Source organism: Indicator indicator, chromosome 3 (genome assembly GCF_027791375.1).
Source record: "Indicator indicator isolate 239-I01 chromosome 3, UM_Iind_1.1, whole genome shotgun sequence".
Taxonomy (NCBI): Eukaryota; Metazoa; Chordata; class Aves; order Piciformes; family Indicatoridae; genus Indicator; species Indicator indicator.
Genome location: NC_072012.1, coordinates 7,347,244 through 7,371,933, shown reverse-complemented (window position 1 = coordinate 7,371,933; position 24,690 = coordinate 7,347,244). Strand labels below are relative to the sequence as shown.

Below are 24,690 nucleotides of genomic sequence, written 5' to 3'. Positions count from 1 at the left end.
CTTCTGCATTTTCCAATCAACGTTTTTTTCTTTGATTTAGACATTCAGCAGGTCATTGTCTCTGTATTAGAGATCTGAGTATTTGTGTGATGTCTTCCTCTTTTTCTTCTGCCTGTCCTTTCTAAGTTGCACCTTTCTGTATTAATACTGCTGTTATATTAATTTATTTGTCAAGTTTCTGTTCTGTCACTTAGTATGTAAAAATTACAGTTTTGACTAATCAGAAGAAGGAGATTTTACATGAAAAATGTTTTCTTTTTTTTTTTTTTAGCCAAAGGGTTAAAACTCTGTAAACTTTGCTATACAAAGGTTTTAAGGCAGTTGGAAAGAAGAGATGGCAAAGTTTGAAAAGTACTTCAGTTAATCATAGAAAGCATATTACCAGAAGAATAACTTTAAACCTTAATTATTTACTTTTAGGAGTTTTTGTCTTTCTTCTTGGATGTCACTGTTTCCTATCACACCTCTTACTAAGATGTGTAATATACCCCACATCTACCCCTCAAGTACCTCGAATTCACAATGACCTGTTTTGGGTTACCTGCGAAGATTAGTAGCTGACACTATAAAGAACAGTTCATTAAACTACCTGGACATTTTAAAAAACAAAATGAACATTTTCCTTAGTACGTTTTCCTTATAATTGCAGTAAAAGAAAAACAAACCCTTTTTGTTTCAATTAAATGTTCCAGTTAAATCTCCTGTTTAGAAGCACTATCAGATTAACATTAATCAGTTTGTATACTATAATTGCCTAATGATGCCTGGCTGTATATCAGATTGATACAAAATCTGAAGTGTTCTTGGTTCCTTTTGTTTTTAGAATAAATCTCTATGCTGACTGGAATTAATGTTTGTCAAAAAAGAGCTATGAATACCAAGTTCATAGTTGTATATATTTAACTGCAAAAATGCTCTATCATTTTGACACCCGTGATTGTGGCTGTTTCTCCTGTAATCACAGGATTTGACAGGCATTGTTTCCCCTCCCCCCAGCTGTTGCTCAATTTTTATGCAAGGTCAGGTACTTGTATACAAGATTTATGCTTTGCAATTGCAGCCTTAGGTTATCTGGGCTTACTGATCCTATCAGAAACTTGTAAATTATTTATTGCTGTCATGGTCTGCATATTCTTCTGCACAAAAATGTGTGGTATGAATAGTAAATTCTTGGTACTGAGAAAATGATTTTTTTAAATCTTTCAAACAACTTGTGGAAATCTGATATAAATGTGTTGATTTGCTTTAAGATCATAGAATCATAGGATGGCCTAGGCTGGAAGAGCTTTAGAGATGATCTAATCCAACCTCCCTGCCATGGGCAAGGATGCCTCTCAACTAGATCAGGTTACTCAAGGCCCCATCCAACCTGGCCTTCAACATCTCCAGGGAGGGAGCATCCAAAACCTCTCTGGATAATGCATTCCAGAATCTTGCCACCTCGTAGTGAAGAATTTCTTCCTAAGATCCAATTTAAACCTCTTCTCCTTCAATTTAAATCCATTTCCACTTGTCCTATCAGTGGACACTCTTGTAAAAAGTCCCTCTGCAGCTTCCTGTAGGTTCCTTTCAGGTATTGGAAGGCAGTTATAAGGTCACCCCCAGTCTTCTCTTCTCTCATATTTATGAGAATAAATATTTTCATATATATTTATTTACCTATATGTTTCCACAACCTAACAAATATATATGGGTACAAATATGTGTGCGCCTACACACAGTTTTCTTTTGAAGATTGTTTTTAGGCAGTCATTTTGATACTGTTGAACATACAACATTGTTCTCTGTAGCACGCTAGGGAGCAATACAAGCAATGTCTTCTAGAGAATTGGGAATATCCTTTGAAGCACAGTACTGGCAAATCAGTTTTACCTCTTCTTTTCTACACTTCTCTTTTCAGAACTAGGATTCTTTATATATGATGTCAAGCTTGCAGTTGTGTATGCTTTTAAAACATCCCACTAATGTATTTGTTTTTCTCTTGCTTTACTTATACATAAAGAGGTTGCCAGAAAGTATTTTTCTTCTTGTTTTGGAGGTCTACACAGATTTCATAATTTAAAAGATTAGGCTTGGGTAAAAGAGCAGCGAATTTTACTCCACTGCTGTCTATGTTATATTAAACAATCTTAGTTTATAAATCTGCTTCTCATTCATTTTTTTGTGTTCTGCTTCATAGTCTGCTTTTTTCCATCAACATGGATGCACAACCAATGATACCAATGCGAAGTACAACAGCCGAGTTGCCCAGCTTTACAAGGAGAAGATTAAATCTCTTGCAACACAGGCAACAAGAAAGTATGGTACTGATGTGAGTAGTGCGTGTCCTGTGGTGTTAAGATTTCTGAAAAGCTTTATCTTCTTTCCCCTTTGAGTCATTTGAAGTTTCTAATTAGTAATGCAAAAGACTATCTGTCTTCAGGATACAGAGAGCTCAGATGGATATTTCATTTCTGGGTTATTCAAAACATTGGTATTAAAGTTTGCAGGAACCTTACAGGAGTTCTAGGCAGAAACATTGGGTATTCTTCAAAATGGAAACTTCTTTGTTTGCAGGTGTGCTTCGAGAGTATGGTAGTTTCATTGCATAACAAAAATTATTTGCTTATGAGTGTCCTTGGAGTGCAGATCACTGGTTGTAGTCCTGTCCTGCACAGTACTAAGAATGATCTGGAGCGCTGTGGGCTCTTCTGCCCATCCCACTATCAGGCCTTGCTCTAAGCTGTTGGCATCTTGTAAAACTCTGCTTTAACTGTAGCAGAGGTTTTGGGACTCTGCAGACCACACTGATACAGCTCTGAAAACTGTTTCCAATTACTGCTGGTGTTAAGTTTTCACAGTTTTCTTTTTTTTGGTTTTGTTTTGCGTTTTAACTTTGGACAAGAGAATATTAGCAAGAAAATACCATATATAAGAATATGAAAAAACATACTTATTATAAAGCTCTACTGGCTATAAATATTAGCAATATTACTGCAGCAGAGCTTTTACTAAGCATTTTGTTAGGAAGGAAGTGGATAATGTGAAGGAACACATAAAACCTGTACAAAATAAAAAGGAAAAATAATGCCATACATTGAAACACAAGTAAATTGGTTAGGAAAAATTATGTACCAGAAAAAAAAAATCATAACCTGAAAAATAAAAAATAGTTCTAAAATCAGTTTATTTTTTCTAATGCACTATGCAGTTGCCCTGTAAAAATCTCTCTCTCTCTCTCTCTTAATTCTAGCTATGGACTGATGGATGTGGAATGCCACCTCTGTCACCTCAAAACAAAGAGGAAGACTTTTTTGCATCTCATGTTTCTCCCAAGGTACAGATTACTTGCATTTAATTCTTGTTCGGTTAGCTCTGTGAGGAATATTAAACCCCGAAAGAAAACCTTGTAGAGAAAGGGTAGACCAATGAGTTAACATTGGTATGCTTTTCCTTCTGTGGGTCTCAAAATTCTTCCAGGGTATGACCCACTTTCTGAGGTGCTAATTTGGAATGACACAAATAGTAGCTAAATGTGGAACGAGACTGTATGTTTATTTTTTGCAAGCATTCAGTTGCACTTGGCCTGATGAATCCTTGCTTGAGAGTGCTCTGATTAAATCTCTGTGTGATAACTTTGGGTTTTAATCAGTAAAGTTTAATGGTTTTTGAAACGTTTACTGAGCAGAAACCTTTATTTTTTCCTCCAAAATACTTTTATATTCTCTTGAAAAATGTTAAAGTAACTTTCTGAAGGCTACTGCTACTGTTGTTTTTTGTTTATTTGATGCTATCTCCTTATGGTGTTTATGTCACAGATTAATGTTTCAAGTTTCTCTTGCATCTGTTGTTTGAAAAATACCAGTGAAAACCACTTTAGTGGTTGCTAACTTTAGTTCAGAGCAATTAAGTTATTACCACACCTACTATTCCTAAGTATTGCAACCAAGTTAAAGTGTTCTGGTATAATTGCTTTCTACTACAGTTGCAATCTGCAAGGCACCAGGCATATTTTGGGACAGAGAAACAATCACAAGAGCTTGAGTTTATCAGATTAGCCCTTGTTGTGAACACTCTTCACTAGTTCATATGCATTTCAGTTCCTCTGTCATGATGTTGTGGTTGTGCATGTGTATTAGCAGCAAGCAACAGAATCCTGTGCCAGTTGCTTATATCTGCATAAAGAATGCAGTAGAAATTATATTACTGTTTAAATAACTCCCTAATGTGCATGGGGTGCTTAAGGATGAAAAAAACCTGTAATTAACTTTTTCTTTTCCTTTTGTCTATTCAGTTGTGACATTTAAAAATGTAACTGTTGTTAGTTGTAAGGTTTCAAAATGGATGCATTTTAAAGGGAAATTCAGCCTTATTTATTTATTCAGATAGATTTGCTTATTTATTCAGATAGATTTCTTTATTCAGATATATTTGTTTATTCAACTATATTTATTCAGATATATATTTTTTTTATCTTAGTAACTTCTCCTGCAAACAATATTTCAATGCCTTATAAAAATACATTTCAGCATCTTTGAAACAATGAAAGAGTATTTACATCTTACAAACTGGGAAGATTGCTGTGTTACTCAGAAATACTCTTTACAAAGAAAAAAATAAATGAATTAATGTGAATTCTAGTCTAGTATCTTCACCAGAAGATATCTGTCCTGATAGTAGAAAAACAAATGAAGTATTTTTGTTTGCAAAAGGCACCTAGGGAGAATGCTTGCAGTTGAGCAGGAAAAGCATAAACTGAGATGAGCTAAAGAGAGAGAACTGTAAATAGAAGAGCGTTGTAAATATTTTTGTGGTTGAGCACAAAGAGTAGGAACTTGGTACAAACCCTCTTAAGAAAATGTATAGGTAGGATAACGTAAATTTTCACAGCAAACTTTTCGGTTTGTTGCAAAGGTTAGAGAGAAGCTGTCTGTGTACCTCACAGCAAGAGATTTCCTGAGTATGGGTGTTTTGAGAAAGACGTCAGAAAGATTGGAGACTGAGGTTTAAGGGAAGAGTAAGCATGAACTGGTAGTGTCACAGCACTGATGCTGGTGGAAAAGATAATACTAAGCAGATATCGTTGTGACCAGGTCACAAGTCTGCCTGTTGAGGAGGATGTGTCTGAGGGAAGTAAGAGGACTCATCAGGAAAACTTGGAAGGACTGCTCACAAATCAAAAATTAAGTGTTAGAAAGTTGAAAGTGCAAGAGATGTGGGGAAAAGGGTTTGTGATTATGTATATATAAATAAATGGTACAGATTTCCTGTACTATGTTATGGTTATGAATAAAGACAATTAATAGCCAGCATACAACAAATAAATACGAAGCACAATTAAAATAGTTACTGTTTTTTGGGGTGGTAAACATATTAGCCAAGGCTAATCGTATGATGTTTAACAGGGCCAAGTGCTAGGTCCTCCACCTGGGTCACAGCAACCCCATGGCAAGCTACAGACTTGGGGATATGTGGTTGGAAAGCTGCGGCTCTGAGAGGGACCTGAGGGTTCTGGTTGACAGTCAACTAAACCTGAGTCAGCAGTGTACCCAGGTGGCCAAGAAAGCCCATGGCATCCTGGCTTGGGTTAGAAACACTGTGGCCAGCAGGGACAGGGAGGTGATCATCCCCCTGTGCTCAGCACTGGGGAGGCCGCACCTTGAGTGCTGTGTTGAGTTCTGGGTCCCTCACTACCTCCTGTGTTGAAGCATGTCCAGAGAAGGTCAATGAGGCTGGTGAAGGACGTGGAGCACATGGCCTACGAGGAGTGTCTGAGGGAGCTGGAGTTGTTCAGTTTGGAGAAGAGGAGGCTGAGGGGAGACCTCCTTGCGCTCTACAGCTTCCTCAACAGAGCAAGGAGGGGGCAGCCTTTTCTTGGTGTCAAGTGACAGGGCTAGAGGAAATGCTTGCAAGCTGCCCCACGGAAGTTTGAGGCTGGATGTTAGGAAATACTTCTTCACAGAGAGGGTTCTCAAACATTGGAATGTTCTGCCCAGGGCAGTGGTGGAGTCACCATCCCTGGGGGAGTTTAAGCAGTATGTGGATCTGGCACTTAAGGACATGGTTTAGCATTGACCCTTCAATGCTGGGTTGAAGGTTGGACTGGATGATCTTTGAGTTCTCTTCCAACCAGATGTTTTCTGTGATACTGCAATTCCTGAGAAGGAAATGCTCAGGAGTGTTTTTGTTACTCCATGCCTGCAGGCGTGCATTTCAAAGCCTATGCCCCTAGGCCTGCCTTTCAAAATGCAAAACTTTTTTTTCTTGTTTCATTATCCATGGCATAAGGCATTGAGAATACTTCTACATTTGTCATGGAGTGTTTAAGAAATATGAGAGGCCAACTCAAAGACCATCTGTGTGCTTTGAATATGATAGATAAGAACCTGGGGTTGTTTAGGGAATGCCCTTATCTTGTAGAGGAAGGTAGGCAAGCTGAAAGACATCACAGTGTTCTTGGTACCATAAAAGGATAATATGAGGAGGGAGATCTGCCACCCCAGACCACTCCTGCATGTGCAGACAGAGATACTTTGCTGAATTGTGCCCCAAGAATATGTGATAGAGAGGAGGAATAATTGTGTTAGATAGGTGATACTTTGTAAAGCTCATGTCTAAATAGCCAGGAGAAATCTCTGCTGGTGGGCATGCTTTGGGGAGCAGTCGCCATGCTGTAATAAAGACATGCTTGCTCTCTAATACTTTGATGCTGTTACTGAATTAGATTCCAAGTTTTTATGTCATGTTTGAAATCTACTTGCGTTTAATAAGACGTTCCTTACAACTTTAATAACTGCCCTTCTGAAAAAGAGGTTTTAAACCTAGAATCCGTAATCATAAAAGTCTAATATGAACTAAACAGTGACACTTAGGCGGTCTTTGAGTGCAGTGTTTGCATTTATTGTATTCTGTTTTGTGTGCACTTCTGATTTTGTGATTTTTTTTTTTTTCAAGGTGAAGAGTACAGAGTGGGTGTTATCAGAGCCAGAGCAAATTTCTCAACAGCAGAAGACTTCAGAAAATACTCCTGAGTGCTGTGAAGGTAGCGCTGATTCTTTGTTAACAGTGAGCTGCATTTTTCTGTGTCGTCTCTTTGCTTTAGTGTCTTTTTACCCCACTTTAATAATAACCTAACCATGCTAATAATGCAATTTTGGAAAGGGCTTTTTAGAAGTGTTACACCAGAATGTGTGGGACTGCATGTTTAATAGAAATTCCAATTAAAATTTTATTCAAAAGACTCCAGATGAATCTTTGAGTGCCTGCTGCTCTTTTAGTAACTGGTAAAGCTGTGATAGAAATAACAAATATCAAACAGTACCCTGAGTACAGTGAGTTGTGTTTTGGTGTTTTGAACATTCTAAAGAGGTTTCTGATATTCTTACCCTTGTTACTCATTATGTTTTAGGACCGGAACATGGACCAAGTGTTGATTGCCTTAGTACATCACCAAAAGCTGCATTAGGTAATGAATGTAAGCAGAAGAATACAACAATCAGAATAGTGTACTTAAATATCCATTTGTACAGAGAATGTATGACTGGGAAGAGGTGTGGAATTCTTACTTTAATGCCACAGTGTGTATGACTTAGCTGAAATACCTGAATTTGTATTGGAACTTCTTCTGTCAAACTGGACTCCTTAGCTAAGGAGTCAGTGTTGTTCTGGTTTTATCTGTCTTACCTTAGCTGATGAATTTAAATGCTGCATGCATCACACCTGCTAAAGGTGACCATTCATGTTTTACACTTCCTGTTAGACTGTGTTAAATTCTGCATTTAAAGCACATTGTACGGTGATTTTTGGCCTGTCATTTATGTTAAGCAAACACATCTTGTACCAATAGGTCAGTCTTTCTAGCTAGACCTAGTTTTTGGCCCTTTTTGAGAAAACTGAGCAAAACAATTTTGCACTGGAAAAATTTTGGTTTTGCAATACAGTATTTTCAGTGTCCACAATCTTAATTTACTTAACACTAAAGAGCGTATCTTATACTATAAGTAAGGGGGGTTAAAAAACCAAACAACTTGAGGAAAATACAATAGCATAAAATACATCCATGTGATGTGATTTATTGTTTTGAAGATCATCCTGTAGGAACAGATTTCTGAGAATGCAAAGTATTGATTCTTAGCAGCACAGGTGTAGTAAAGAAGTGGTGACTGGGACTAGCTCAGTGTTTTGGGATGGTTTGGTCTTCACTGATTTTGTATTCACTTGGTCTGATAATGCTTGTAATTTTGTTTATGATAATACAGTTATGTTTTATCAGTTTTCATTGATGGTTTAAACATAAGCATTGCCTTTCTATCTTGGAAGCATCTTGGAAAGATAGGTGGACCTCTAGTTTGATTCAGAATAGCAAATCCTATGTTCTCGTTCTGTTTACTAACAAGTATCTACCACTGAAAACTGAGCTGTAATTTTATTCCTGCTCTATATTTGTATATCCTCAATCAGAGGCAGTTTCCCACATTTTCTTGGAGATACTCAGAGCTCATCAGAGCCCATGTAACTCAGTTTAGTATCTCAGTCTCTTAGCTTAGAAACAGTACTGCTCCAAGGCATTAAAAAAATTCCAGAAACTATTTTGAGGCTGATGTTGTGGAAGTTCTCTCTACTGTTCTGGAATTAATAAAATTGTATGTCAAATAATATACTTTTAATCTTTGCAGAGAATACCACCTTCATAAAAAAGAAGCCAAATCAAGCTAAGAAAGGGGTACGTGTACATAAATAATTCATATTTTATACTGTATTGCAGCTCTCTGGAAATACGTAGATTGCAGTATGGGAATGTATCATGTAAGTTAGCACTAAACTACTTGTAACAGTTTATGAAACTAAAAAGGAATTGAAAATTCAGTCAATGGTCTGTTTGCTCGTGGGTTATTGTTAAGATGAAGTTGTCCAACAGGTTACTGATATTATCTAGTAGAGTGTCCCTAAGCACCAGGTCCACGTGCTGCTTAAATGCCTCCAGGGATGGTGACTCCACCACTGCCCTGGGCAGACCGTTCCAGTGTTTGATAAACCTTTCAGCAAAGAAGTATTTCTTGATATCCAGCCTAAACCTCTCCTGGTGCAGCTTGGATCCATTTCCCCTAGTCCTTTTGCTTGTCATCAAGGAGAAGAGGCTGCCCTCTCCTCACTCCAACCTCTGCTCAGGTAGTTTAGAGAGCTATGAGGTCTCCCCTCAGCCTCCTCTTCTCCAGACTGAACAACCCCAGCTCCCTCAGCCCCTTCTTGTAGACCATGAGCTCCAGGCCCTTCCCCAGCCTTGTTGCCCTTCTCTGGACATGCTGCAACACCTCAATGTCCTTCCTGTAGTGAGGGGCCCAGAACTGAGCACAACGCTCAAGGTGTGGCCTCACCAGTGCTGAGTACTGGCCCTCTGTCCCTGCTGGCCACAGTGTTTATAATCCAAGCCAGGATACCATTGGCTTTCCTGGCCACCTGGGCACTGCTGACTCATATTTAATTGTCAGCCAGAGCCCCCAGGTCCCTCTCAGAGTCACAGCTTTCCAACCACACATGCCCAAGTCTGTTGCTTGTCATGGGATTGTTGTGACCCATGTGGAGGACCTATCACTTCCCCTTGTTGAACTTCATACCAATTAACCTTGGCCTAATCTGTCCAGGTCCTGCTGCAAAGCCTCCCTACCCTCTAGCAGATCGACACAGCCACCCAGCTTGCTGTCATCTGCAAATTTACTGAGGGTGCTTTCAGATAAGTACTAAAGATAGTAGAGAGGCCAGGCCCCAGTACTGAGCCCTGAGGGACACCACTAGTGACTGCTCACCAGCTGGATTTAACTCCATTCACCAGCACTCTTTGAGCCTGGCCTTCAGCCAGTTTCTTATCCAGTGCAGAGGGCACTGAGCCAAACCTTGTGCCAGGAGTTTCTGAAGGAGAGTGTGATGTGAGACAGTGTCAAAGGCTTTACTAAAGTCCAGGTAGACAATGTCCATGGCCCTTCCCTCATGCACTAGGCAGGTCACCTTATTGTAGAAGGAGATCAGATCAGTCAGACAGGGCCTGCCTTTCATAGACCCCTGCTGACTGGGCCTGATTGCCTGGTTGTCTTGGATATGCCATGTGATGGCACTCAGGATGAGCTGCTCCATGAACTTCTCTGGCACCCAGGTCAGACTGGCAGGCCTGAATGCATGGATTTTGAGGCCTAATCATATTAAGCTATTAGGGAGACAATATATAGTACAGGAAATCATTGCTTTTAAATCTGGGTGATTGTATGGCAAAATAATTTGAAGGCTGATTGGAGCAGATTAATTTAGATTGATACCTATTATGGCTCCCACTAGAGGGCTGTATACACACCAGGGATTCCTTATGTTAAGTGGTATATGCAGGTATGTCCCCTTACTGTAAGAAGAAAACTGGGTTCACAGGTGCAGGTACGGTTTGTGAACTGTAGTGTCAGAGCCTAGAACTGTATGTAGATAGGCCAGAGGAACTGCAGATGAGAAATTAACCTCACAGGAAACTAACAGTTACAGTGCTGTGTCACTGTCAGAATCAGCAACTCTACCCATTCCTGTTTGCAGTATTAAGTGTTTTTTAAATCTTTGATGATCAGAACTGAAGAATGTCACAGAAAGGTAAAAGTTGAAAGGGACCTCTGCAGGTCATCTAATCCAACCCCCCCTGCTAGAGCAGGATCACTTGAAGTAAATCACGTAGGAACATGTCCAGTTGAGTTTGGAATGCCTTCAGAGGTGGAGACTCCACAACCTCCTTGGACAGCCTGTTCCAGTGCTCTGCCACCCTCAAAGACAGGATTTTCTTCCTTCTGTTTATGTTTAACCTCCTGTGTTTTGGTTTGTATCTGTCACCCCTTTTGTTACTGGGCACCCTTGAGAAGATCCTGTCTTCATCCTTCTCCATCCAGCCTTCTCTAGGCTAAACAGTCCCAGCTCTCACAACTTTTACTTGTAAGGTATATGTTCCAGCCCCCTCAGCATCTTAGTGACTCTCTGCTGGACTCTCTCCAGTAGTTCCTTGTCCTTCTTGAACTGGGGAACCCCGAACTGGATGCAGTATTCTAGATGAGGCCTCACCAGGGCAGAGTATGAGGGGGAGGAAAACCTTCCTTGACTTGCTGGCCACGATCCTCGTAATGCAGCCCTGGAATGTATCCTTGTATTGAAGTGATGTGAACTAGAAATACAATTATTTTAAAATAACAAGTGCAAAACTGCAACTTCTCTGCTGACATGTTTATCTAAAAACATGTACAGTGCTTTGTCATGCATGAAGGCCAACTATGCCTGCACATATACACAAAACTTGGATATTGCACTCCTACCATAAATCAGTAAACACTTGTGTACATGGTTATCAAAAATATGAATAAATCAGTATTTAAGCACTGACTAGCACTGACCAATGAAAACTAGTTCAAGAATGTTTGCCACTTCAAAGGTAAATTGTGAATTAAATGAATTAACACCAAATGGTTCCATTGTCACAAATTTTATCATGTTATTCCTATGCAGCAAAATCATTATTAAAGAAACTGAAGTTGTGCTGTATGTAATAATGTTTGTTTGAACATGTCCACCTCTGAACAATTAAAATTATGATAGTTTCATTAGCCTGTGATGCTTGACTGCAGAGCTAAGTAAATTTGTTAGAGTTAATAGAAGAAGCCTGTAGAGGGGCAAAACATGGAGAAATATTTTCTCTGCTCCAGGTTTTCTTCATTGTTTGCATGTACTCCTGTACAGAGATTAGGATTTGCTTTCGAAGTTGACCCTTAACTCAGTCAAGGTGATTGTCTCTATTGTAACATTGGGGCTTTTGTTTTTGTTTTTTCAATAAATCAAGCTTGGTGCCAAGAAAGGTGGTTTGGGGGCACAAAAAGTGAGCGGCCAAAGCTTTAACGAGATTGAGAAACAAGCACAGGCAGTAGATAAAATGAAGGAACAAGAGGATCTTCATAGCAGTAAGAATACCGAGAAGGAAGAGCCACTGTAAGTATGATTTATATATGCAATGGTAAACCAGTTGAAGCCTAATTTCCTGCTAATTAAGTAGTTGTCAACACTTTAAATACTGGCAGAGATTTGCTTATGAAATTCAACTTCAGTTCTTGAACGAAGAAAAGATGTGGATGAGCTGGGCCAAGCACCAACTGCCCCTTGCCCTGGTTTGTTGCAATTAAGTATATATGCTCTTTAAAAACAACCGTAGTGTTATTTAACACAAAAACCAAGGAAACGTTCCATTGGCACATATGAATAAAATGTGAAATAAATCTCAAATATGCTAAATTTAAGTATTACCACAGAAGATGCTTGCCTCTTGAACTTTCTTTACCCCATACTAGTTACCTAGTTTATTTTGGCTTGGTGTAGTGAAATGAATACTTTGTAAAAACAGTCTTTCTAAGGGCATAGGGAGCATGCAAATACTCACTTTTATGGTTGTTATTAGCTCAAAGGCAAGGGGGTAGTTTAAGGATAGCTAGAATTACCTGATTAAGTTTCAGCTGTTTTATACTGGAACTGCCTTCATTTTCACCAAAACCCTTTGAATATTTTTGTCTGAGGTCTTGAATCTATTAGTCCATCTCAATCATTAAATACTCAGCCCTAAAGCTCAGAGAGTGCTGTTCTTTGTTCCTTCCACTACATTTCTCTACTACATGTTTTTGGTTTTCAACATTTTGTTAGTTGTCATCAAAATCAGACTATTGAAGAGTTGGTTAATGCGCGCTTTTAATGTTGTAAAACTTAACATCTTCTCTTAAGTGCTGAAAGGCCTCATTTTTAACCCACCAAGAAATTTTGTGCATGCTTACATGATCACTTGAATCTCATAGTACCAAGATCTTTGGTCTATAATCTCTTCCCTATTCCTTGTGCTCACTTTTATATAGCCTCTGAAAAAAAAAAAAAAGATACTTTGTGTACATCAAAACTACTAAATCACAAGGGGATAAGTCATTTTTCCTGAAGTATTTTTACCACAAAGTCATGCGTCAATATGACTGCTGAAACTGCCGGTGACTTGGAGGAATGGACTACTGAATAACCAGAAAAAATATTGTTTCCTATTATTTATTACTAATGTAATTCAATTTGGAAGAAAGTCCTAAGTCAGAAATGTAGATCCAAGACAACTTTCAGTGTAAGATTGCTGAAACCTTTCTGCAGTGGCCAGAACCCTTGAAAAATATCTGCAAACATCAGGAGTTTACAGATCCAACCCCAGCAGCTGCAAGATAACTCTTATTTCCCTTGAGATTAGCTGTTTGGATTTTTTTAACTGTAGATGGCAGCATACATCAAAATTAAAGAAGGGCAAACACTCAAAAATGGCTTTCAACTGATTTGTGTGGTGGTTTTAATTTTAAAAGCTTGAGCAATGTGCTCTAGTAAATTAATTCCTTGTGGCTTTATTATGTGGCAGAATGGAAGCAATGTTTTTGTAGTCTGGTACTTAGAAGGAGAGAGAGTTCTGAGACTTATAACTTCAAATGTGCTTTTTGTAATTGATATACAGGGGGTTTACTTTCTGCTGTGCACTGACAAGATCATAGATAGAAGTTACATTAAAAAAAATATTGGTATCCCTATTTGTTTTAATCAACAGCAAATAAAATTTTTTATGTTCATAAAGCAGACTTCATAAGTTGGGCTATGAATCTTTCCACTTAAAGTGCTCACTAGCATTTATCAGCACCAGTGTCAAGTTTCAGTTTTAGAGAATGTTTTCAATTCTCTGTGCAACAGATGGTCCTAAACTGTTTGAGTCCATTTAGAATGTCCCTGAACATACAGAATCACAGAATTATTGAGGCTGGAAAAGACCTCTGAGATCATCAAGTCCAGCCTATGACCTAACACCATGACATCAGCTAAACCATGCCACCAAGTGCCACATCCAAGCTTTTCTCTTTGACCTCCAGTGATCGTGACTCCACCACCTCCCTGGGCAGTCCATTCCATGACCTAATCAGCCTTGCTGTGAGGAAGTGCTTCCTAATATCTAACCTAAACCTCCCCTGGTGCAGCTTCACACCATGCCCTCTCGTCCTGTCATTAGTTGCCTGGGAGAAAACCTGACCTTGGCCTGACTGCAACTTCCTTTTAGGTAGTTGTAGAGAGTGATAAGGTCCCCTCTAAGTCTCCTCCACACTGAACAACCCCAGCTCCCTCAGCCTTTCCTCATACTTTGTGCTTCTAAGAGATTTTTTTTTTTCTGATTTTCTTGGTTTCAAAAAGTAGTTTCACAGATGCATCCGGGTGTGTATCAGACTTTTATGTTACAAGCATCTGAACGTAAGACCAAGTTCTCTGAAAGCCCCAATCAAGGGATATCTAATCATCACAAGATTGAGGTGGCTGTCCTCCTTTTTTGAAATGCCTCCTCAGTGGAGTGAAGTCCCATTACTTACAGCCTTCCTATGAAGGAAGAAGGCGAGATGCTGCACCCTTTTCGTTCCAACAGGTTCAGCCACACAGCTGTCTTGCAGGAGATGCACTAACCAGCAGGATATGAGCTTTGGTAGGGGCATCTTATAGTGTTGGTTACAATTAAGTCAGTATGCATGGGACTAGAAAGAATTAAGCCTGTTTCAGTAACCAGATTGGAGACACACTGGAAGAAAATACTTCTTGGTCAAAAACTTTTTCCTGCTTCTGCACAAAATGGAAAGTTACAAAGACTTTCAGACCGAACTAATTCCTTTCTGTGTGCAGCAGGACATCTACCAGCAGCATCCTAAATCTCATTTTCCTTTATTCTAATAGTATTTGTTTGTACTTTATGCTGGTCACAACTTATGCATGAGAATATCACTGCATTGCTCATTAAATTCACCATTTGTGTCCTTTTAACTTAACATTAAATTTAAGAAGTGTTTCTACTGTTCTGTAAGATTAAAAACCTCTGTCTCTGCTACATTGATGTCACTAGAAAATCACTGAGATTGTTTTGAGGTATAGAAAGGTTCATTGCATCTGAGAGAGCTTACAGTTCTGAGCTGCAAGGATATTTCAGATGACAAAATGTGTTGCCAGCTGTGCAGCAAATAAGTTTGGGATGCTGCAAAGTTTCCATAATACAGAGTATGTTTCATTTTGTGAGTACAAAGACTCTCTCCTCTCCTCTTCCAAAACACCTTTTTGGGCAGAGGGAAGGGCAGTGTAGTCTACCCCTAGCACTCGTCTCAAGAGGATGTGTTTATAGCAAGTGTTCAAACCATGAGAAGCATGAAGAGGGGGAAAGAAGGGAAGAAGATGCAGCAGGGCCAAGCTGAGCATTAGGGGCAAACATTACTAGTATGATATCATAAATGCCACAGCACTGTAGCATGTCAGAACTGGGTAATTTTACAATTATTTGATATCACATAGAATTAGGACTGGGAAAAAAGGCTCTTTCAGTTTGATTTAATGGTGATGCAAAAATGTGCCCCGAACTTTAGCAGTAGCATGTTTCACATCTACTTCACATTTGAAGAAGACTACCTGCTTATAGACAGACTGAGGTGCTGTCTAGACAGTATTCTCTGCTGGCTTTCTCCCATCCTTGTAGTTGAAATTTTATCAAATGAATTGTAAAAAGTTTTCAGTAAACACAGAATATGCAAAACACAGCACCACAATGAATACTGTTAATTTTCTACTAATATTATTGGGTGGGACATTCAATGCAGCATTTGACAGTGACATATTAATTGTATGTTTTAATCTAGGGTATCATCTTTACGGTTGACCTACAGAGATCTTGATATCAAAACAAAAGAAGAAAAGTTAAATCTATCTGGTAAGAAGAAAAGTGAACTGGAGAGACTTGGCATAGGATTTGGCAGCAACAGAAGGTATGTGAAGGTCTATAAACTGTGTTTAAAATACTGTGTGGCTTTATGTAGTTCATTTTAGTTAGGAAATTTAAAAATGCACTAAAGTGCATTGTGGAAACCTAAACAGCATCATCAAAGAGTTTGGTAGTTATCAGGGAGAAGGGGCAGGATTGCTTCTGGTAGGTTTAATTTCTAACCTGGCAGAAGGGTGTTCACCTGAATTGTAGGATGTTTGTAGGGTGTTTGCCTCCATGTGAGGAAGGTGTCAGTATGTTTTCAGTGAACAGTACCAACTATAGTCTATCTTTTAGAAGCCAAAGCTCTGAAAAAGTCACATTGTGGTGTTTTCCAGCTGTTCAAATGGTCTGTGTTCAGAATTGTGTCCTGTCACCACTTCAGAGAAGTAGTTGTTGTAGCTTTGGCTTTATCAGCAACCTTCAGAAACTAGATTTGAGCTTTCATTTCTGTTGGTTTTAGGATGTGATCGTTGTCATCTCTTCACATATTTATTTTCTTCTTATCTCCAGTGGCATTTCCCACTCAGTCACTGCAGATATGCAAACAATAGAGCAGGAAACACCTGCAATTGCAAAGCTGAAGAAAAAGCACACCGACGATGTCGAAGACTCGTATTTCTCCACTACTGCAAGGTAATGTATACATTTTATTTCGAGCAGGGTAGAAGTATATGCAAGTTACAGAGTCAAATATACACAGTGTATTTGGAGCTGAAGATGAAAATAGAAGACCATTGGACATGTCTACACACTTAACATACTTTCAGGGGATATCTGAATCAGAATCATAGAATCATAGAACAGCCTAGGCTGGAAGAGACCTTAGAGATCATCTAATTCAACCTTCTTGCCATGGGCAGGGATGCCTCTCAATCAGACCAGGTTACTCAAGGCCCCATCCAACCTGGCCTTCAACATCTCCAGGGAGGGGGTATCCACAACCTCTCTGGACAATCCATTCCAGAGTCTTGCTACCCTTGTAGTAAAGAATTTCTTTCTAAGATCCAATCTAAACCTATTCTCCTTCAATTAAAATCCATTTCCCCTTGTGCTGTCCGTGGACACTCTTTTAAGAAGTGCCTCCTCAGCCTTCCTGTAGGTTCCCTTCAGGTATTGGAAGGCAGTTATAAGGTGCCCTCAGAGTCTTCTCTTCTCCATGCTGAACAATCCCAGTTCCCTTAGCCTATCCTCATAGCAGAGGTGTTGCGGCCCTCCTCTGGACTTGTTCCAACAGATCTCTGTCCCTGTTACATGTGAAATAATTGACCTTACCCCAGTGACAGATACAAAGAAGAGGAGTTACTTTTTCAGAGGAGAAAGTAGTCTGAATTATGTGTTTATGGCTTCTGTCTTCTTCAGGGTCTGGTCTCTACTTGCACAGGCAGTTACCATTAAATTTTTATTGCTGTATACTGAATGCAATTAATATTTTATGAAATTACTTCATTTTTTTTCTCTTTTCCCATTTCTCATGGTGCTGTCTTCAGCTTTCAATTTAAAATCATCTAGAATCAGGCTTTGATACTTGTTTATGCTGCAGTTGTACCAGACTTTTACCTGGAAGCATACCAAATGCTAAAACTTAAATTTTTGTAAGTGTTGTGTGTTGGAATTATTGTCTAGATGCCTTAGTTGGTAGGCTCTTATGTGTTTGAACATAAAAAAAATGTAAAGGGAAAAAAATTGACAATTTTTTTATCAGAGTATGAATGCAATGCAAATTATAAAATACTGCTGTTGGGAGGGAGAAAAAAATTAGTCGTACAGGCACTAATGGCAATGTAACAGACTGCTAGATAGAAACAGGTGTTGCTTTTATAAACTGCCTTTACTGGATTGGTGCCACAGAAACATGGCAGCAATGGAGACAGGCAAATAGAAGCACAAAGGCTTTTGTGTCATTACTGTGTCATTGTAGTTGGACCAGATGATCCTTGAGGTCCTTTCTAACCTGGCGTTCTCTGATTCTGTGTTAGTCTGTGTAAATCCCTAATAGCAGATACACAAACGTGGTACTGAGTAAACTAGCAGCAGTCTTGTAAAAGAAAACATCATTTTAGCTACCAAAATGATTAAGGAAGTGGAACATTTTCCTTATGAGGAGAGACTGAGGGAGCTGGGGCTCTTTAGCTTGGAGGAGACTGAGGGGTGACCTCCTTAATGTTTTTAAATATGTGAAGGGTGAGTGCTGAGAGGATGCATTCAGGCTCTGCTGGGTGATGCCCAATGACAGGGCAAGGGGCAATGGGTGGAAGTTGAGGCATAGGAAGTACCATGGAAACACAAGGAAAAATGTTTTCCCTGTGAGGGTGAAGGCAATACTGGAAGGGGCTGTCCCAGGGGGGTTGTGGAGTCTCCCTCTCTGGAGATACTCAAAACCTATCTGGATGTGTTCCAGTGTGATGGACTCTAGGTGATCCTGCTCTGGCAGGAGAGTTGGACTGGATGATCTTTGAGGTCCCCTCCAGCCCCTAACATTCTGTGATTAATATTTGTATTTTAAAAAAATACACAGAACCAGAGACAAGGGTTTTCCTTACTGCTCTGAACTTTCTCAATCCCTCAATCAGCTGCTATCAGCCCCTTAGTTTGACAGCTTTGCTCCACGTGAAACCACAGCACAGTTGGATGCCATGTGTGTGTTAGGTGTTCTTGGATCTCTGGAGTGTTCGGAGTGCCTTTAAAGTTGTGGTGGCTTTTTTCATTTCTGGTAGATTGGATCGGTTGGATCAATGGGCCAACATTAATGGGTTGAGCTTAACAAGGCCAAATGCCAGGTCCTGCACCTGGGTCACAACAACCCCAAGCAACGCTGTGGGCTTGGGGAAGTGTGGCTGGAAAGCTGTCTGGCAGAAAGGGACCTGGGGGTTCTAATCAACAAGCAACTGAATAGGAGCCAGCAGTGTGCCCAGGTGGCCAAGAAAGCCAATGGCATCCTGGCTTGGATTAGAAATGCTGTGTCCGGCAGGAGCAGGGAGGTGATAGTCCCATTGTACTCAGCTCTGGTGAGGCCACACCTTGAGTATTGTGTCCAGTTTTGGGAACCTCAATACAAGAGAGATGTGGAGGTGCTGGAGCCAGTGCAGGGAAGGGCAGCAAAGCTGCTGAAGGGCCTGGAGAATAAATCTCCTGAGGAGTGACTGAGGGAGCTGAGGCTGTTTAGTTTGAAAAAGAGGAGACTGAGGGGAGACCTAATGGTTCTCTACAACTACCTGAAAGGACATTGTGGAGAGGTTGGTGCTGGTCTCTTCTCACAGGTGATTAGCAATAGAGTGAGAGGGAATGGCCTCAAGCTGCAACAGGGTAGGTTTAGACTGGACATTAGGAACAATTTTTTCACAGCGAAAGTGGTCAGGCATTGGAATGTGCTGCCCAGGGAGGTGGTTGATTCACCACCCTGGACGTGTTTAAAGGTACTTTGGATGTGGTGCTTGAGGATATGGTTTAGGGGTGAACTTTGTAGAGGAGGGTTAATGGTTGGACTTGATGATCCTCAGGGTCTTTTCCAACCTGAATGATTCTGTGATTTCTGTGATTCTGTATCTTAGCACAGTGTCAAGAGTGCCATGTCTATGAGCAGACTACCTTGTAGTGCCTTGCTTGCTTTGCAGTGTTCTTCCCAGTCCTTTGCCTGACACTTTTGAGGTTATAACACTCTGAAGTAATGAGAACTTTGCTGGTGGAACCGTATCTTTCAGGCAGCCCACTGCATATTCTTGAAAGAAAAGCTTAAAGAAAGGACAGTTTTCAGTCAACTGCATGTGTAGAAAACAAAATTCCATTGGATTCAACTGTACAAAGCTTTTAACCAATATTATGAAATCCAGATTATTCACTGACAACTGAAAGCTTCCTTGCTTGTGACCACTTGCTACAGCAATATTTCTCTAACAGTATAAAGTTCCACTTTTTCAGTATTTTTTGTTCTTCTTTTGCTTTAGGTATTATGATTCTTCAGATTTGAGGAGCAACACTTTCTCTAACTGGGATGACAATTCAGATTCTTTTTGGAAGAAAGAAAATAACAGTAGAGATGTGGATATCATGTTAACTTCAAAAAATACAGGATTTTCAGACAGGTATACCAAAAAATTCTAACTGATTTTTTTACAGGAAGTTCAATCATGTTGTTAAAATCATGTGAGTCCTGGGCATAGTAATGGGATTTTTTTTCAGTCCTTAAGGAGAATTTGGCCATAGTTTTCATCAGTGGTCAAGGGGGGGACTACCTGGCTGCATTTCTTTGGTAAACCCCATCTCCTATTTTTTTTAAGTACTCAGCTGTTTTGCTTTGTGCTGTACAATTCATGTACTGGAGGTAATTTCCAAGGTGTGTATCAGCAAAAAAAGTAGACAAAATATGTGGAAAGAAACTCAAAGTATCTGCAATATTCTGAGATCATTCATTCAAAGCTATCTTGCTTTGTCTGCTGTCTGATGAACAGAACTCAGTTACCAAGTGCACAAAACTTTAGGATACTCAGCTTTTCGGATGAAGCTGTTGAAGATCCTTGCACACAAGAGGTCTAATTGCTATGATGATAAAAAATGAATGTATTTCTTCTTTGGCAGATGTGTTTTAATCTTAGTAATCAGGTGGAAAGGGTAAGAATATGGGGGGTTGTGTGCTCAATTGGTGTTTTCTGCTTCTGTTCTTACTTAAAACTGGATTTTTCATTTACCTATGAAGTGCAGTTTGTGCACTTGAGTGCAATTTAATTTGCTGCTATGTCAATTTCTTTGTCCTGGGTTAATACCAACATTATTTTTAGAAAGTCACTATCTTACTTGTAGACTTCACAAAGCACAGAAGTTATTACTTCTTGTTTGGTTTACTGCATTCTGCCATGATGCAAATGACATTTACACCCACTAATGCACCTTATTTTTCCTTTAGGCCTGCCTCTCGTCGTAAGCCTGAGTATGAACCATCTTTAAACACTGATGAGGCACAAAAAAAATTTGGCAACGTAAAAGCAATTTCATCAGACATGTATTTTGGAAAGCAAGATCGTGCTGATGTAAGTAGAAATCAGGGATAAATGGGTTTGAATGTTAAGATATTCTTCAACTATAAACATGCTGTTGTATAAAAAGAAAGCAATGAATAGCTAAATTGGTAGAATTATTAAACTTATGGAACCATAGAATTGTTTCAGTTGGAAAAGACCTCTAAGATCATGGAGTCTGTCAACCATGGCCATTAAACCACATCCCAAACTGTCAGGTCTACATGATTTTTTTAACACCTCCAGGGATGGTGTGACTCCACCAGCTTCCTGGGCAGCCTGTTCCAATGCTTAACCACTCACTCTTTCAGGAATGAAATTTTTCCTAATATCCAACCTAAACCTCCTGTAGTGCAACTTGAGAACATTTGCTCCCATCCCATCTCCATTTACTTGGGAGAAGAGACCAACACCCACCTTGCTCCTACCTCCTTTCAGGTAGTTATAGAAAGCGAGAAGGTCTCCACTCAGCCTCCTTTTCTCCAAACTAAACACGCCCTGTGCCCTCAGCCACTCCTCATTAAGTCCTGTTCTCCAGATCTTTCACCAACTTTGTTGCCCTTCTCTAGACTTGCTCTAGAACCTCACTGTCTTTCTTACAATGAAGGCCCCAAAACTAAACACTTCTCAAGATGTGACCTCACCAGTGCTGAATCTAGGGGCACAATCACTTCCCTGGTCCTGCTGGTCACAGTATTGCTGATACAGGCCAGAAAGTTGTTGGGCTTCTTGGCCAGCTGTGCCACTTGCATATTTGTTTGATAGAAATGTACACATTTCTGATAACTCTGATAGCTTAGTGTTTCATTTTGAAAAGTTGCAGCTTCAAATAGAACCTTAACCTCCAAAATTATTCTTCTCCAGTAGAAGTGATAGACTCTAATTCAGTGGTCTTAAGAATCAGGCTGATGATTTGTTCTAAATACCCAAAGGGATGCCACCAAACCCTTACCGTTGTTCAAACAGCTGCCCCATCTGTATTTCTATTGTAAGGCTAAGCAAGCAGATAAATTGTTCAACAAATGACATGTAATTGAATCAGCTTAGAAGTAAAAACCAGGTTAATATTATGTTGTGTTTTGGAGGTGAGGGATCATTTAAAAAAAAAAGACTATTTACAGAGAAAAATTAACAATATAGAGAGTAATATGGAAAAAAAAAATCATTCCCAGGGAACTCAAAAAAAGTTGAATTGAAACCATCATGGTAACATGATGTTAAGTGCAGTGCTTTTTCCCTATCCACAGCCACTCAATTGCATATTTGTGAGTTGTTGGTTTTGATGGTTTCATAGTTTTTCAGCAATTTTAGGATAGCTAACAGTGAGTAGGCCCCTTGGTGTTGTAGTGGTAAATGTCACTCTGATCAATTCAGAAACTAGTTGAGATGATGACAGACTCACACCATGTCAGTCATGTGAAAACTATAAAATGGGCACAACTTTCAGAATGGTCAATGTCAGCAGCATTTATATGTTCTAAAACCACATCTGTGATCGCCTGAATTATCTGGCATGACCATAAAGGACAACAGGACAGAGTTGCAATACTTCTTCTCAATTGTTTTCTAGTATGAAGCAAGGGCTCGACTAGAAAGACTTTCTGGAAGTTCATCTATAAGTTCAGCTGACTTGTTTGAAGATCAGAAGAAACAACCAACAGGTGTGTATTGAACAGAGCAAGAGACTGTCCTCTGTACTCTGTAGTTACACTACCCTCACCTTACTCCAACTTCCTTTCAGGAAGTTGTAGAGAGCAATGAGGTCTCCCTTCAGCCCCCTTTTCTCCAGACTAAGCAAGTTCCTCAGCTGCTCCTCACCAGACCTATTTTCCAGAGCCTTCCACCATCTTTGTTGCCCTTCTCTGGACTCACTTCAGCACCTGAACATGTTTCTTGTAGTGAGGGCCCCAGAACTGAACCCTATTCAAGGTGTGGCCTCTCCAGTGCTGAGTTACAGAATCACAGAAACATTCAGGTTGGAACAGGCCCTCAGGATCACCACACCCAACAGATAACCCTGTTCAACAAGGTTCACCCCTAAACCATATCCCCAAGCACCACGTCTAAAGGATCTTTAGTTAGTTTTGAAACATCTGTGATTTCTGCTATCTTTAAGACTATACTTTTTTTTTTTTTTTTTTGGTAATAGCAGTAGTGTTCACAGTAAGTAGACTATTGGCTTTAAGGCAGTCTGGATTGCAAGCTTTGTTTTGAAATTTTAAATGTTTACTTAACCCTGACTGTAGTTTCAGATGTAGTAATGCAAAATATGCACACACAATACAGCATGCAAAGCATATCGATGCACACAGACAATTAAGGTTCACCCTTTCAACCACCACTGAAATGCATTCATCTTTAAATTGCAAGGTTTAGGGTGCAGAACATCCAAACATTAATTACTTATCTGGAATCACAAAGTGAAGTCACATGGGGTGAGATTGTGAACAACTGAGAGAAAAAAAAAAAAAAAGGAAAAGGAAGATGCACTTAAGCAATTTGAGGCCTTTGCCTAGTGTTTTTTACAGTGTAAATCAAATTGGTACTTAGTGTTCCTAATGCTGTATTGTACTTCAAGGGGAGAAAAAGCTGCTTTTAATATAAAATTCTGTTTTCTTTTTGTGTGTGTGTGTTCTCCTTTTAGGAAGCTACAATATAACAAATGTCTTGCCTGCAGCTCCTGATATAGCTCAGTTTAAACAAGGAGTGAAATCGGTGGCTGGAAAACTTTCTGTACTTGCTAATGGGGTCATGACATCTATACAGGTTAGTAAAAATATTACAGTGCATTAAACGTTTAAAGTCTTTCTGTAGGGATTTAGTATCATGGATCCCACCACTGCATCATCTTTAGGCAGAAAAGAATTAATTTGGTTGTGAGCTTTGTAGACCTCTCATGGTAGACAATATCTTTTTACAAATAAATCTGTAGCTGATAGCTCACCTTGATTAGAATATCTTTTTTGCTTTTTCCCTTATATACTTATTTGTTTTCTTATAATTGAAACAAAAATTCAATTGTGGAAGTTACTTGCTGGTACTTTGCTTTTAAAGTAATAGTAATCCAGAGCTCAGAATAGAACAGTTGAGTTGGAAGAGATCTACAGCAATCATCTACCCCAACTCTCATATTGTCTCTTTAACTGATTTGAGAGTAATAGCTTTTGTCTACATTGGTACACAAAATTAAGACATCCTGCTCTCAAGACTGTAGAGCATGCCTCATGCTCTAGTTAGTTTGCATTTTGTGGTTGAGATCAGTGGGAGCTCTTGGGTATTTGAAAATCAGGTTAATTATCTTGGAGTTTAACCCTAATTTGTGTTCTTGGAAGCACTGGTCAAATTTCTTTAACTCTTTAAGAATTAAACTACTATTTATCTTGCAACTGTAAGTAAAATTAATTTCTTTCAGTGGAAAACATACTCATGTCTGTTTGGTTTTTTGTTTTTACTTTTCTAGGATCGATATGGTTCATAACACTTGTATCAACATAAGTACACTAAGAAGGATTTCTCCTCAGATGTACAAGTAATCACACTGCCCATTCCAGTAAAAGTTGCCTTAAGACTGTTGATATTTTCACTTACTCAGCATATTTGTTCCCTTGTGCAGCTTTCTGCCTCAGCCTCTTCTTCCTGCTATTTCAGAGCAGAAATCTTGTAGCAACTTGTTACATTACATATGCTTCCTCCCCCACCCTTTACTGTCTTATATTTCTTAGTGCCCTTAGTGTTAGCTGTTGGAAGCTTTATTTTTCATGACTGGTTTTGTGATGGAAGCTCATATATGCACACAACAATGGATGTTCATATGGGCACACAGCAATGAATGTCCACATGGACACACAA

General features: G+C 39.4%; 1 protein-coding gene across 3 annotated transcripts in view; it reads left to right on the top strand.

The window, feature by feature from the left end:
• ARFGAP3 (ADP ribosylation factor GTPase activating protein 3) overlaps window positions 1-24,364 on the top strand; it is a 32,361-nt gene extending 7,997 nt beyond the window's left edge. The window contains exons 4-16 of one of the 3 annotated variants that reach the window (XM_054399326.1): window positions 2,180-2,311; window positions 3,233-3,316; window positions 6,940-7,024; window positions 7,388-7,444; window positions 8,655-8,701; window positions 11,831-11,976; window positions 15,708-15,833; window positions 16,343-16,465; window positions 19,774-19,911; window positions 20,730-20,853; window positions 22,412-22,502; window positions 23,486-23,607; window positions 24,302-24,364. In XM_054399326.1, coding sequence (XP_054255301.1) covers window positions 2,180-2,311; window positions 3,233-3,316; window positions 6,940-7,024; window positions 7,388-7,444; window positions 8,655-8,701; window positions 11,831-11,976; window positions 15,708-15,833; window positions 16,343-16,465; window positions 19,774-19,911; window positions 20,730-20,853; window positions 22,412-22,502; window positions 23,486-23,607; window positions 24,302-24,319 — 1,293 coding nt within the window. In that variant the 3' untranslated portion in view covers window positions 24,320-24,364. Of the gene's footprint in view, window positions 1-2,179; window positions 2,312-3,232; window positions 3,317-6,933; window positions 7,025-7,387; window positions 7,445-8,654; window positions 8,702-11,830; window positions 11,977-15,707; window positions 15,834-16,342; window positions 16,466-19,773; window positions 19,912-20,729; window positions 20,854-22,411; window positions 22,503-23,485; window positions 23,709-24,301 lie in introns of those variants that run through there. The other 2 variants (XM_054399324.1, XM_054399323.1) reach the window with 2 other exon arrangements.
• The last annotated feature ends 326 nt before the right edge of the window (window positions 24,365-24,690 follow it).